This window comes from Carettochelys insculpta, chromosome 22 (genome assembly GCF_033958435.1).
Source record: "Carettochelys insculpta isolate YL-2023 chromosome 22, ASM3395843v1, whole genome shotgun sequence".
Taxonomy (NCBI): domain Eukaryota; kingdom Metazoa; phylum Chordata; order Testudines; family Carettochelyidae; genus Carettochelys; species Carettochelys insculpta.
The window spans coordinates 15034420-15048701 of record NC_134158.1 but is presented as its reverse complement, the minus strand read 5'-3'; the positions used below and the strand labels follow the sequence as shown (position 1 = coordinate 15048701).

At 62.4% G+C, this 14282-nt stretch overlaps 2 protein-coding genes across 5 annotated transcripts; one reads left to right on the top strand and one right to left on the bottom strand.

Annotated features, from left to right (window-relative positions):
• Positions 1-1018: 1018 nt before the first annotated feature.
• On the top strand, positions 1019-6141 carry EMP3 (epithelial membrane protein 3 (MAM blood group)). 4 transcript variants are annotated; one of them, XM_075016049.1, is made up of 6 exons: positions 1484-1499; positions 2215-2322; positions 3874-3959; positions 4301-4403; positions 4695-4835; positions 5198-6141. In XM_075016049.1, the coding sequence occupies exons 3-6, from the start codon at positions 3882-3884 to the stop codon at positions 5365-5367; spliced, it is 492 nt and encodes a 163-aa protein (XP_074872150.1). In that variant the 5' UTR covers positions 1484-1499; positions 2215-2322; positions 3874-3881; the 3' UTR covers positions 5368-6141. The 4 variants fall into 4 exon arrangements, with proteins under 4 accessions (XP_074872151.1, XP_074872148.1, XP_074872150.1 ...); XM_075016050.1 differs by lacking the exons at positions 1484-1499; positions 2215-2322 and adding an exon at positions 1019-1076; XM_075016047.1 differs by lacking the exon at positions 2215-2322 and having other exon boundaries at positions 1395-1499.
• A 281-nt stretch (positions 6142-6422) lies between these two features.
• On the bottom strand, positions 6423-13366 carry TMEM143 (transmembrane protein 143). The gene is made up of 8 exons (XM_075016016.1): positions 12525-13366; positions 11778-11973; positions 11210-11317; positions 10646-10840; positions 10005-10138; positions 9435-9714; positions 8319-8508; positions 6423-7822 (listed from the first exon to the last, which is right to left on the bottom strand). Exons 1-8 carry the CDS (start codon positions 12629-12631, stop codon positions 7647-7649), a joined length of 1386 nt encoding a protein of 461 aa, XP_074872117.1. The 5' UTR covers positions 12632-13366; the 3' UTR covers positions 6423-7646.
• Positions 13367-14282: the final 916 nt, after the last annotated feature.

Sequence of the window (14282 nt, the reverse complement as noted above, 5' to 3'; positions counted from 1 at the left end):
GCACAGCTGTAAGGAAGGGTGCCTGGTGGGCAGGGTACCCATCTGGAGGGTGGCGTGTGTGGGTGCACGTGCACATTTGGTGGACAGGGTATCCAGTTGGCGGGGTCGGTGCATTGAGGCACGTGCACAGTTAGGGGGCGGGTGCATTCGGCCACGTGCACAGTTGGGGTCTGGCATAGTACAGCTGGGGCGGGCTGATGCACTTGGGGCTCGTGCACACCTGGGGGGATGGATGCAGGGGGCCATGTGCACAGGATACCTACACAGCTGGAGGGCCAGCTATACTGGGGCGATGGGGAACCGAGTGCGGGGGGGGCAAGTGCATTGGGTGAGGTGCCGAGCAGGGTGCCTGTATGCGGGAGCGAGTGGGGGGCCAGGGGCAAATGGAAGCAAGCGAACAGCTGAGGGAGAGGCCTGTGAGGAACGGGGCGCCTGGAGGGGGAGTGCTGGCGGCGGGTACAGCTGCGTGCATGGCGGTGGCAGGCGAGGGTGGGGCTGCGTGACTCACGGGCCTCTTGTTCACTACACCACGCGACACCCCAGCACAGGAAACCGCCAAACCCCGACCCCCATCTGTGTTTGTCCCACCCCAGCCGTTGCCAGGCTGTCTGCGGTGATTGTTGCCAGGGCACCGCCTGCCTGATTGGAGAGTGGGTTGTGGGACAGGATGTCGGGGCGGGAAGTTTGTGATACACAGCCCTGCTTTCCGACTGCACCGCCCCCACCCTCCGGGGCTACCTGGCTGCTCACACCCCCACCCCACCCGGCACGGGCACCTGCCTTCCCTGCTCCAACCACTGGACCCCACTCCCCTCCCACAGCTGGGAGAGAACCCAGGCGTCCTGGCGCTGCTCCAACCACTAGACCCCACTCCCCTCCCAGAGCTTGGGGGAGGTCCCAGGCCTGACCACACGCCCAGATAAGAACTGTTCATTTCTATTCCTGGTTCCTCAGCACAAGCTCCTCGTTTGAGCCAAACCCCAATGGGGAAGTGAAAGCCTCAGTTTTCGGGTGTGCGCGGGCGGGAGGGGGATCTCTTTAACCCTTTACAAGCAGGGGCCCCCCACCGGACCAAGGTAACCTGCACTCTTTGCTGCCCCGCATGGGGGCCCTTGGCTGGCCCTTCCCCTCCGCCGTCCCGGGTGTGAAATATGGGGGGGGGTCTTTCATGACACGTGCTCCCGCGGTTTGCTTCCCGACTCTCCCGGGGGCGGCATCTGGGGGTGAATGAGTTTTGGCGGGCAGCAAAGTTTGTACGGGACGGGCCCGATTCTGGGCGTTGCCGGGGGGCCAAGGGGTTCCCTGCGTCCGGGGATCCCCCGGGGCAGAGGAAATCCGGGGGGGTTGTTCCTCCCAGGCGCACTCCAGCTCCGTCCGGCCCCTCCCTGCTGGGGCGGCTGCCAGGGGCAGGGCTGGGGGAGGATTCAGACGAGCAGAGAGAGGGATAGAGCCAGGCGGCCGAGAGCGGAGAGACCCCCCCAGCCCGTCTGGAGCGCCAGGTATCCCCCGACCCCCTCTCACACCGGCTCTGCCCCCCTTAGCGCTAGGATCTGCTCCCTGCTGGGGATTGGACCCCCGCCCCTCTGGCTCTGTGCTGGGGATCTGCCCTGTCCTTAGCTCTCTGCTGGGGATCTGCCCCCTGCCCCCTTAGCTGCCTGCTGAGGATCTATCCCATCCCCCTTAGCTCCCTCCTGGGGGGTCTGCCCCATCCCCTTTGCTCCCTGCTGGGGGCTCTGCCCCTGCCCCTGCCCCCTTAGTGCCCTGCTGAGGATCTGTCCCATCTCCCATAGCTGCCTCCTGGAGGGGGATCTCTGTCTGTCTGTCTGTCTCTCTCTCTGGATGTGTCCTTTGTAGAGTGTAAAGTTCTGTGCTGGCTGCTGTGGGTGGGCATGGAAGGGAGGAGGGGGAATCTCAGGGTGCAGGCTGCTCCCCACCCTTGGTTTAGAGAGGAAGAGACAACCCCCTGAACCCCCTCTCCCATGCACCATGCATCCTCTGCTACCTCTCCCCCCACAGCACCCCTGCACAAACATCAGGATCCCCCCCCCATAAACCCAATCCCCCGAGATACATCTCTCTTCCACAGCACGCGCGGCCTCAGGCGGGCCCACCCCCCACAGACCCCACCAGGCATACTCAGCTCACCCAACACATGGAGCACCCTCCCCCCAGGTACCCCGCCCCAGGCAGAGCTCTGTCTCTGGATCTCCCCAGCCCTTGGACTCTGCTCCACGTGGTGCCTGTGGAACCCCATCGCACTAGGACCCCGGCTGACACGGACCTAACTGCGGGGGAGAAGCTGGTGGCCCCTGGAGGGGGAAGGTACCGTGCCCCACCGCCAAACGAGCCAGTCTCTGCCCTGGGGCCTGGTGGGATCTGGCGCCCCCTGGAGGGAAGACATCCCCTGCCCCATTCCCCACCCCACTGAGCCAGCCCTAGGGCTGGGTGGGAGCAGGTGCCCCCTAGAGGGGACAGGCCATGCTCCCCTCCCTGCCCCCTGAGCCAGCCAGTCCTTGCCCTAGGGCTGGGTAGGAGCCAGCGCATCCTAGTGGGACCAGGTCCTGTGCCCCATTCCCTGCCCCCCTGAACCAGCCAGTCCTGTCCTGGGACCGGGTGGGAGCCTGCGCTCCCTAGAGGGGACAGGCCCTGTGCCTGTTCAGGGAAGCAGCCAGTCACACCCAAGTGTACCGCGGCAATCAATGGTCAGTTGTTTGTCCCTCTTCAATAGTGTCTTGATTTAGAGCAGAAAATACTAATTTGTGGCTGAGCGGCCCTGGGCTGGGAGCCAGGCTGGCCACCACACTGCTGGGCAGGGCCTTTGAAGATGTTACTGTGACTCAGAGTGGCCCCCAGTGCCTGGGTGGCAGGGAGCGGGCTGGGGGCTCAGCAGGGGGTGCTGGGCTGTAGAGAGGGGGCACTGGGCTGTGCTTGGGGGGGCTGACCAGGGGGTGCTGGGCTGCAGGGAGCAGGGTTGGGGGCACTTTCCCCATTCAGCACAGACCCTAGGGGCGCTGCAGTCCCAGCAGCAGCCAGTCTGAGAAGTGCAGTAGTACTGTACTGTACTGAATCCAGGTTTTGTAGAAAGGGTGAACCCAGGTGTCCTGCTCCACTTCCAACTGGTTCATTTCAGCCTGCTCCCATTCGCCGGTGCGTTTGGGGGGTGCTCAGTGGATCCACCTCCTGTGCCCCACCCTGGGGGGGACACACATCTTCAGCTTCAAGTTAGGGGTCCCTCCCAGTGTGGAAGCCTCGGAGGGGGGATCCGGCCTGACCCCAAACCCAGAGGCTGACTAGGGGGGTGGGAGGAGGATTCCCACACATCCCCCACCAGAGACAGCCTGGGCCAATCAGGAATTCCACAGGAGGAGGAAACACTCTAAACTGAGGGGCCCATCCCAGCCCCTCCCTGCCCCCCCAATACATGGGGAGGCTGGGGACCAGGGTGGGGTGCAGTGGTGCAGACTGGGTGCGTTTCAGGGTGGCTGTGGGGGAATGCAGCCCCACACCCTGTGCTCACATGATCCCAGAGCATCTGGATCCCATTAGGGGAGGCTGGGACAGAGGGATGTTTGTGTGCGTGGGGTGGGGAGGAGATTCAGAGGCGTGGCGGTGGCTGCGTGTGGGGAGGGGGGTGCTGGGAACTTCCCGCCTCAACAGAGGATCCGAGCTGGGAAGTGTGTGGGAACGAGCAGAGGGGCGCAGCAGAACTGAGTGGGCCTCGGGGGTCAGGAGCCAGGGCTAGCTCCCAGCTGGATTGGGGGCAGGCCTTAAGTGGGTCCTGGTGAGGGGGGGTGGGGATCTGGCCCTGGTCTCAGAAGACCTTTGGGCCTTGCCACGTTCCCTATTGACCCCCTCGTCTCTGACCACCCCCAGCACTCGCCATGAGCTTCCTCCTGTTTGCTGTCACGGCCCTGCACGTCCTTATCCTCGTGCTGCTTTTCGTCGCTACTCTGGACAAGGTGAGACACACCTCCCGGTGCCGGGCAGGGAACCCAGGATCCTGGCTCCCAGCCTCCCCTGCACCATCTAACCACTAGACCCTGCTCCCCACTCAGTGCCAAGGAGAGAACCCAGCAAGTTCTGGTTCCCAGCCCCACTGCAGACACCACTACACCCCACTCCCCTCCCAGGGCCAGGGAGTCAGCCCAGAGGTTCTGGCCACAAGCCCCCCTGCTCTAACCACTGGGTCCCACTTCTTTCCCAGAGCTGGGGATAGAACCCAGGTGTCCTGCTGAAGCCCCCAGGTGACAGGCTGGGGGGAATCTCAGGACCCTGTGTTAATCCCCACTTTCCCCCCTAGTCATGGTGGGTACTGCCGGATGAGGAGACTGTCAATCTCTGGTATGACTGTCTGTATGACAACACCACCCAGAGCTGGATCTGCGCCTCTGTGGCTGACAGCCGTGAGTGGGGGCCCCAGAGTGGGGCAGGGCATTGGGGTGCAGGGTTGTTCTGGGAGGGCCACAAGGGGGTGGTGATCCTAAAATGGATGGGGTGCGCCTGGGGGATGGGGGATCCCCAGATAATCTGGGCTACCTATGCCCTGCCCCGCCCCAGAGCTGCCATGTCTCTGTCCAGCAAGGGATCCCCATATTCCCAACCCCCATTCTCCACTCCAGAGGGGCCACATCCCAGAGGGGTCACATCCTGTCACTGGGCCTGCAGTCTCACCACGACTGTTCCTTGCTCCGCAGCATGGCTCCACACCGTCCAGGGCCTCATGGTCCTGGCTCTGCTCTTCTCCAGCTTTGCCTTCGTCCTCTTCATGTACCAGCTCTACACCATGGAGCGTGGCGGCCTCTTCTACGCCACGGGCATCTGCCAGCTCCTGGCCTGTGAGTGCCCAGGCTGGGGGTCCAGTGTTGGAATGGGCCTAGGAACCAGGACTCCTGGATTCTATCTCTGGCTTGGGGTGGTCAGTGGGGCCTGGCAGCCTGCACCCCTGGGTTCTAGCTCTGGTTCAGGGTGGGGAGACCTAGTGGTTAAAGCAGGAGGGGCTGGGACTCAGGACTCTGGGTTCAGTCCCTGGCGTGGGGCAGGGAGGTCTAGTGGTTAGAGCAGGAGGGGCTGGGAGTCGGGACTCTGGGTTCTGTCCCTGGCTCGGGAAGGGGAGTGGGGACTAATGGTTAGGATGGAGTGGGGCTGGGAGCTAGAACTTGGCTGTCCTGACCTGAAGCTCTCCCCCTGCTCGCTGCAGGTATCTCGGTGTTCACGGCTGCCTTGATCTACGCCATCCATGTGGGCGAGTTTCACCAGAACCGGCAGCAGGGCGGCTCCTTCGGCTACTGTTTCGTGCTGGCCTGGCTGGCCTTCCCCCTGGCGCTGCTCAGCGGTGTCATGTACATCCACCTCCGCAAGAGGGAGTGACCCCCACCGCAGGGAGGCTGCTCCTGACCGTGGCCCAAGCTGGGGGAGTCACTGCCACATGCTGATCTCCGCCCTCTGCCCCACAGCGGCCAGGCTGTCGTATACCACTGCCTGTCATAGGCTGGTGTGGCCACACTCAGCTCCCTTCACCGGGCCCATGCTGAGGTACACAGACTCAGGTCCCTCTCTGCATGGGCACCTGCTCTTCTCCTGCTCTCAGCCAGAGCTGTCCCCTGCTCTCCTTTGTCCGATCCATTGTGGGCAGGACAGCCCAGGACCCCCCGCCCCCAACCCCAGCAGGGGATGACAGTCCAATCATCTCCCTGCCCAGGCTGGGCCTGGGACCCCGGGGGCCCTGCCTTACAATCTGGGTGCTTTGCCCCAGACTGGAAAAGATGAGGAGGGACTTAATCACACCCCATCCCATTGTGGTTTACAAACCCAGGGGCCTTGTACCATTGGCCACACCTGGCAAAGGTGGGGAGGAGCTTAACAAAGCCCCACCCCTAAACATGGCTTACAGATGTAAGGGCCACACCTAACCTCAGTCCAGCTGCCAGTTCGTGTGGTGCCCCCCCACCTCCGCCGGCAGGAGCTGGGTACTGGGGGGGTTGGTCCCAGGGCAGGGACACCCCTCTGCACAGATTTCTGGGCATCACCGGGCTGTAGGGAGCCCTCCTTTGGCAGCATCTCAGTCCACTGCTCCATCCCCACCCAGCCCAGGAAGCGGTCTCCATCGTTTATCTGTTCGGACAATAAAAACAGGCTCTTATCTGCCCACCTCGTGGCTTTGATGGCATTTGTGCCAGGAGGCAACAGTTAAGGGTAGTGAGTAGTGCTTGTCCTACAGCCTCTCCTGTGGGACTGTTTCTTGCCAGGAGCAAGGGATCTGAGGTAACAGCAGGGCTGTCCTCCACCACAGCCACTCCATGAGGGTTGGAAATTCCCACCCCACCCCACCCCTCCCACTGAGAAGCGGAGCCTGGGCTTTGGCCCCAAGCTGATATGCCCTGTGAAGATCAGGGCTAGGCGTTGGGGGGAAGCAGGGATCAAACAAAGAAACCTTTATTGCACAGCAAATACAGTAGAAATTTCCTGGCCCCCGCAGAGGCTTTCAGGCCAGGGAATAAAGCCAGGCTCCTAAGACTAAGACATTTCATCATCGCTCACCAGTGTAGGACCCTGAACTCCACAATGGAAGTGGGATCTTATGCTCAGAGCAGGAGCCAGGACTCCTGGGTTCTCTCCCAGGCTCAGAGGGGAGTGTGATCGGGTGGCATGGGGAAGGGCTGGGAGCCCGGACTCCTGCATTCTCTCCCAGGCTCTGGGACACTGGTTCCAGTAGGGCTCTCTCCCAGGCTCTGAGGTGGGTGGGATCTGGGGGGAAGGGGCTGGGAGGCCAGAGGCCAGGGTTTGCTCCTGCCCTCAGAGGGGTTTGGGAGTTAGGAGCCAGGACAGCTGGGTTCTCCTCCAGACTCTAGGGAAAGGAGCTGGCTAGGCTGGAGTCAATGTGGCCAACGTGCCTGTGGCAGTAGGAGAGGTGCTGGGCACAGCAGTGGCCGTGGCCAATAAAGTGCTTTCCTGTTGGGGGAAGGCCCAGCTTTCTTCTACTCCTGCCTGAAAGTCTCTTTCTCAGAGAGGCCTGTGAAAAATCAGCAGGAAACCATAGGAGGAGCCATAGCAAAGTAGTCCCTGCCAGCTGGCAAGCAGGGCCGAAAGCACAGCCCGACCCAGGGAGCTCTGCCTGCAGCCCTGCTGGCCACCTCCAAGAGGGGTCCCGGCTGGCAGCACTGGGGCCCAGGCACGCAGCAGGTGGGCTTGGCTGTGAGGCTTCCTGCCACAGAAAAGGCCTAAGCCCTGGAAGGGGGCAAGAGTAACGAGGCCAGAACCTTCCTGCAGCTGAATGGGCTTTGATCCATGGTAGCAGCAGGCTGGCGCTCTCTGGCCTGCTTCCCAGCATCTCTTGAATGGTGGCTGGTAGAAGCCCGCGGGCCCTGGGCAACGCAGAGGGGTTAACGACCCAGCAATCCAGACCTGGCAGGAGCTGGATAGCAGCAGAGCCATGCCAAGCATGGGAGTTGGCGTGACTCCCAGAATGCACCAGGAACATGCTCAGAGTCAGCGTGGCGGGCGGGGGGGAAGCTCAGCTCTCTTTTCCCTAGGGTGGTGCAGGCTCCCAAGGGGCTCCTGCCTGGGCTGTCCCTGCCCTTCCCCTGAGTGGCTGTGGCACAGCCAGGAGCCGGGATCAGCGGTGCCCAGGCTGTGAAGCACCAAGGGTGTCAGTGGGACCCAGGAGCTGTGGAGGGATCAGCCTGGCCCCAGCCCACAGGCCCAGCCCCCTCCAGGCTGAGGAGGTGCCAGCAGGCACGGTCGGCGCAGAAGGAGACATCCAGGCCTAAGCGGAGCCGCAGCCACGATTGGACATGGTCCCGAAGGCCAGCCACGGTCTCGGGGTCTGGGGAGAGAGGAGGCTGGTGTCACCCCGGGAGAGCTCCCCTGCTGGGGACCTCCCCCATGGGGGGGGGAACCTCCTGAAGAGAGCACCCCCTGCTGGGGAACTCCTGGCACCCCCACTGGTGGCGCACCTCCTGGAGAGAGCGCCCCCTGCTGGGAAACTCCTGGCACCTCCTGGAGAGAGCGCCCCCACCCCCCCAGCCCTGCCTGCTCTTCCCAGGAGACTGTCCCTCATGGGACAGAACCCACCTCCCACTAGCTGCTCTGCTCACTCCCCCAGCAGACTGTCCCCTGCTGATAGACCCCCCCCCACACACACACACCCGACTCAGCCCTGGGGTCCCCACACCCTGCCAGGGAGATCCCATCTCTCAGCCCTGCCCACCCTGCCGAGAGCACCCCAAGGACACCATCTTTCAGCGCCTCCCCCCCCCGCCCCCAAGAGCACCCTGCTGAGGAGACCTTGTCTCTCAGCCCAGCCTGCAACGGCTCCCCACCTGCAGGGCTGTGCGGGGCTGGGGCTGGCAGCCGGTGCAGGAAGCTGTGTGCCAGGATCAGCTCCTTGGCATGCTCCTCCTGAGCCCGCAGCACCAGCGCCCCCAGCAGCTCCGAGTTGTTGGAGGTGCTGCGGTAATACAGCATGTGCGCCAGCTCCAGGGAGTGGACGTTGCGTCGCTGCCCAAACACCTGCATGGGGAGCGCACAATAAGGGCACCTGGGTGCTCTGCCTGGCTCCGGGAGAATGGGGAGCTGGTGGTTAGAGCAGGGGGGCTGGGAGCCAGGACTCCTGGGTGCTCTCCCTGGCTCTGGGATGGCAGAGGAGCCTGGTGGTTAGAGCAGCGGGGCTGTGAGCCAGGACTCCCAGCTGTGGCAGGAAGTGAAGGTCGAGCAATTTAGTAGCTCTGATCTGATGCCATCTGGCGCCTTCAGTTGCCTCAGGAGGCCCAGTGGTCCCCTGGGTGCTCTTTCCACTTTACCTGTGATCTGCGGGGGCCCCCGCCCGGGGGCCCCCGCCCATCAGCTCTATTCAACAAGCTGTGCCTCAGTTTCCCTTCACCCTTCTTGCCTTGTCTATTTAAATTGTGACCTCTTTGACAAAGGAGCAATCTCTAGGAGAGCATACAGGACCCAGCACAATGGGGTCTGCACAGTGCCAGGTGTGACAGGGCCCCCAATGAGGGGGAAGGCATGGCAGGGGGCCCCCCAACCTCCATTAGGAAGGGGCCCGCACATCACGGGGGGGGGGGGGGGGCTGATCTCAGTTGGGAGGGGCCAGAGTGGCAGGGGAGGGGGGAAGTGCTCTCAGTCAGGAGGGCATTGGCACAGCTGGGGGGGCCCAATCTTGCTTAGGAAGTGGGCCTGAACGATGGCAGGGGGGAGTCCCCAATGTCAGCTGTGAGGGAACACTGCAGTGGGGAGGGCAATCTCGGTCAGAGGGGGCTGGCGTGGCCGGGGGAGCCCCGAGCTTGGTCAGGAAGAGGCCAGGGCAGCAACTGGTGCCCCAGTCTCATTCAAGATGGGACCAGAGTGACCACCAGGGACACCATCTCAGTCAGGGGAAAGCGGGGCGGTGTGGCAGGTCTGTGCAGCCCTGCCGTGCCCCGGACACCTACCTTCCAGGCCCGGAAGGTCATGAAGGCAGCGAAGCAGAGCAGCAGGAAGCTGGTGCCGATCTTCAGGTCGGACAGCACCACCATGCCGACGTTGACGAAGAGGACCAGCCCGCTCACCACCAGCGTGACGTTCAGCAGCGTCTTGTAGAAGATGGATGTGCGGATCCTCACGGCCGGCAGCAGCTGCTCCAGCCCCTCCAAGGGGATGTCCTTGAAGCACTTCAGCACCAGGTGAGAGTTCTTGGGCCGGGCTGCCACCACCACCCGCTTGAAGTAACGCCTGGGGTGGGAGGGGAGCACCGTCAGCGGGGCCACATATGGTGGGGCTCAGGCCAAGACCATCTAAGAGAGGGAAGGGAGGCCATGAATCCCTGGGGCCAGCGCTGACAGCTGGAGAGAGTGCTCCAGGGCACAGGTGTCAGCTGCAACTGTGAGGTGAGAACACCCCTTCCTGAGACCGTCGCACTGCCCTGGGGCGAATGCTGGCTGCCAGAAAGCACACCCTGTATTGACTCCGCTGTGGCACAGCATCCCTAACCACCCGTCACTCTGCTCCGAGATCCCGCTTGCCTTTCTGCAGGGGCCCGGGCTGAGCCAAACAGCCCCTTCCGGGGCCCCAGCGTGGTTTTAACCGGGAGGACTCCAACACGCTGGCCGAGGGCCCACAACCGGATGTACTCGTACTGCTCCAGGTTCACCGAAACCTGGGGAACAAAGGGGAACCTACAGCCATGACACACAATCAGATGGGTTGCTAAGCCTGGGTCCTCAGGGGCACAAGGGATGTTTATGTGGGGATCCCATGTCAGAGATGTGGCTCCTCTGGGATAGGACATGGGGACTGTTTATCCAGTAATCCCCTGCCCAGAGCTGAGACACAGCCCTTCTTGGGTGGAATACCAGGGCTGCTTATGCTGGGACACCTCACCTGTTGCTGAGATGCAGCTGCTTCTGGGGTGGGGAAACAGGATTTCACCACTGCAAAGCTCAGGGAGTCAAAGGAAATCCTGTATCTCTGATGGGATTAGAAGCAGGCAGGAGGGTCTTTCCTGAAGTGGTAACCAAGGCGGGGGGGGGGCAGTTCAGTGGGGGGCAAGAGACTCACTGGACCAGTAGCAGGGCATGGGATCGGGGCAGAAAGAAAATAGTTTTCCTCATGTTATACTGGGGCAGTGATGGACAGCTGCTCCCCTCCCCAGAAGTGGCCGCACCTGGACCTCATCCTGAGGGTGATGCACAACAAGGGCATACGCCAGGGCATCCTCTGACAGGCTGTTGAAGTTGGCTTGATCCAGCACCGGTTCCAGCTCAGCCAGGACCTGCCGTTCCTTAGCCAGGCGCTCAGAGTCACTCAGAGGCAACTCTGGCAAGGTGTCTCGGTCAGGATTAATGGGGTCATATAGAGTCTGTGAAGGAGCAATGGGAGAGCATGTGTGTGTGTGGGGCCGGGGGGGCATGTCTGGCCCCAGGGATCCCACAGCACCGTGTCCAAGCAAGGATCTGTTCGCTCCATGGCAAGAAGTGGCCGACCCTAGGGTGGAGGGAGAGGGACTCTCACCCAGTGCTGAGTTGCAGCCAACACTGGGGTGAAGTACAGGGACTGTTTAAAAAGAAAACCCGCATGAGTTCCCCCTTCCCTGCAGCAGAGACCTGGGAATGCCCTGGGGCCAGCCCTGACCCCTACTCACTGTTTGCTTTCAGTGCCTCCCATCCAGCCCCCACCCTGCAGAGCTATTTCCAAAGGCAACGGGAGGCGTCTCACGGGGACACCTTACCTGCAAGCACCCCAGGAGGGAATGGTAGTGGTGCAGGAGGCAAGAGTCCACCCGTGCCACGAAGGCCAGGAAGGAGGCACGCTCGGCGTCGCTGGATGAGTGGAACTCCTGGAGGGACAGTTTGCACCATGAGAGCGCACCAGGGATCAACAGCCCAGGATCGCAGAGGTGCGTCTGTCATGGGTTGTGCGAGAGCCATCCCCTGTGCTCCAACCACCTGAGAGGCGGCTGCGTCTGGGGTGGAGCGTGGGGACTGTGTATACAGAGAACCCTCACCCAAAGGCTGATATGTGACAGCCTCTAGGGCAGGGCTGAGTAACTGTAGATACAGGGTCTTGACCATGGCTGAGATGCGACCACCTCTGGGGTGAGGCTGTTTATACAGAGGTGTCTCCCCCAGCATTGAGATATGGCCCCCCCAGGCTTGGATCAGTCCTGACTCAGAGGATACAGTCCTGTATTGTATCACATACCCAACACCCCACTTCAACCAGATGTCTCCCCTCCACATGCTGACCCAACCTGGCCCTGCTTCACCTCACGGGCTCCCCAGTAGAGCCCCCTGTACCTTCAGAAGGACGCTGACCAGCTGTCCCTTAGACAAGGGGATGAACCGCTCCACATACTGCTCGGCCCACCCCTGGGGCTCCGTAGGCTTCCACATTTTCCGATACGCTGCCATACGGGAGGCGAGGGAGGCTGTACCATGGCAGGGAGGCCCTGGCACCCCAGTCCCCAGGGCAGTCCAGGCTGCACTCAGCACCCTGCAAGAGAGGGAGTCATCAGCAGGACATGACACAGCCACCACAGCCCACAGTGGCCAGCTGCAGCTCCACGGGCAGTTCAGTCTTCAGCCAAACTGTTGGCCGTGGGCTCATTTATACTGGATCCCTTATAAGGCATTGCAAGGCACTCGAGGGTAGGGTGTGGGGGCTGTTTACATGGCAACCCCTCACCCAGCGCTGAGATGCCCCCCTGCTGGCGTACAGCACAAAGGCTGTTTATACAGCGACCCCTTGCTTGCGGAGATGTGGCCCTCTCTGGAGTCAAGCCCAGGCAGGCTGTTTATTCAGCGATCCCTCGCCCAGGAACCGGGTTGAGACCCAGCAATTCAGTTCACACACAGACCCAACAAGAAGAGGTCAGATACGAATGACTTTTAGTGCTCAGCTTCGGGGAAGAGTGGAATTTACACCCTCTGAAGGAGGCAGGCCACATTCACTATCCCCGCTGAGCCAGCCCCTGCTCTGGGGCTGGATGGAAGCAAGCGCCTCCTTGAGAGGGAAGACCCCATGCCACAGTCCCAGCCACCCACCGCCGCCCAGCAGCCATATCCCTGGCCAGAATGAGCCTGTTTCTCTGTTGCATCCGCTCCCAGGAGTCAGGTCTTGTGAAGCTCTTCAGATTCCTCCATGGCACCATTTAAACCCACAGCCCCGGCAGAGGAGGGCTGGGAGCTGCAGGATCGCAGGAGAGGGACCCACGGGAGAGTTCAAAGGTCACCAGCCCTGGGCAGAGTTGCAAAGTTGTCCAGGGTTCAAAGGTCACGGGCTGTGGTGCAGAAGGAGCTAGGGCCTGTGGGCCACGGTGCAAGGCTCAAAAGTCATTGGCCACCAGCAGCTAGCAGTGAAAGTGTCTTGGCCTCAGGAGAGTTGGAAGGTTGCAAGCTGTTGGGGTAGCCGCAGGGAGCGCGCTTTGGCTGCCACGCAGGGTTCAGAGGTCACCGGCTGTGGGGTGGCCGCACCAAGCGCCTCTTAGCTGCCACGCAGGGGTCAAAAGTCACCAGCCGTGGGATGGCCACACGGAGGGTGTCTTGGCCACCGCAGAGTTCAAAGGTCACCGGCAGTGGGAGGGCCGTGCCCAGGGCCTCTTGGCCGCCGTTCAGAGATCAAAGGTCGCCCACGTGCAGTGTCATCCGTGCACCTGGCTTGACCACTGCAGAAAGGTCAGAGGTCACCAGCCTCCAGAGGTCAAAGGTCGCCAGGCACCACTCCCTGCCATAGGGGCTGCTGGTTCTGCCATGCCACGTGACACGATCCAGCCCGCCCGAGGCCTGGGCTAAATCCGCGCAGGGCAGGAACAAACCCCCACGCCCCAGCAGCAGCAGCCCCTAACCTTGGGCAGGGCCGTCTTGACATTGACCGTGTACGCATGCGCAGGAGAGCCTCCCGGCTTTCTCCCCCCGGCCCCGCCCTTCCCTTTCCACACTGCACATGCGCTCAGTTCTTCCGGCTTCCGAGGCTGCGCGTGCGCACCAGCAATCTCGGTCTGCTCTCTCTCCCCCGCCTCCATTTTCCCGGAAAGCCCGCGCGGCACATTCGAAAACCCGGCGCGCGCTGCTGCTCCGCCCCACCCCCTTTCCAACAGGCGTTTCCAACCGTCGCCTTAGCCTCAGAGTTCGAAATGGAGCTGGGCCCGGGCTTTAGCCAATCAGGCGTCGCTCCCCCCGCCCACTTTCTGTCGCCCTTTCCCCGCCCCTCGGGCACGCGGGTGGGGGAGGGACGCCCTGAAGGGAAAAAGGCGGGAAAAGGGGATTCGGGAGAGACTCTGAGGGGGGAAAGGGGACAGGGAAGGTGAGGAGGGAGCTTGGTCTGTGAGGCAGCAACTTTCCTTGCGTGCCATGAGCCTCCCAGTACCTGGCTCCCGTAGAGAAGCCACTGCTGGGGGTGGCAACTTCCCTTTGCTAGGGAACGCTGAGGGGGCACAGCTGGGGGCACACCAACTCCCCACGTCAGGGAGAGCTGAGGGGGCACAGCTGGGGGCACACCAACCCCCCACATCAGGGAGAGCTGAGGGGGCACAGCTGGGGGCACGCCAACCCCCCACATCAGGGAGAGCTGAGGGGGCACAGCTGGGGGCACACCAACCCTCCACATCAGGGAGAGTTGAGGGGAGGCACAGCCAGTGTCATGCCAACTCCCCCCCAATTTCAGGGAGTACCGAGGGAAGGCAAGGTTGGGGTCACACCAATCCTGCCAATGCCAAAAACATTAGGAGGCACACCCAGGGCGGTGCTAATACCACAGGAGCCAGGGAGGTGTCAAAGAGCAGAGCCTGAGTTATGCCAGCCCCA

Bases quoted from the DNA above. Each gene is read 5' to 3' on its own strand.
- TMEM143 (XM_075016016.1), bottom strand. From the start codon at position 12,631: ATGGTGCCATGGAGGAATCTGAAGAGCTTCACAAGACCTGACTCCTGG. The intron at 10,139-10,645 runs GTGCGGCCACTT...TTTGTTCCCCAG, and splicing joins ACCCTCAGGATGAGGTCCAG to GTTTCGGTGAACCTGGAGCA. The intron at 9,715-10,004 runs GCAAGCGGGATC...CTCCCACCCCAG, and splicing joins GCCCGGGCCCCTGCAGAAAG to GCGTTACTTCAAGCGGGTGG.
- EMP3 (XM_075016050.1), top strand. From the start codon at position 3,882: ATGAGCTTCCTCCTGTTTGCTGTCACGGCCCTGCACGTCCTTATCCTC. The intron at 3,960-4,300 runs GTGAGACACACC...TTTCCCCCCTAG, and splicing joins TCGTCGCTACTCTGGACAAG to TCATGGTGGGTACTGCCGGA. The intron at 4,404-4,694 runs GTGAGTGGGGGC...CTTGCTCCGCAG, and splicing joins CGCCTCTGTGGCTGACAGCC to CATGGCTCCACACCGTCCAG.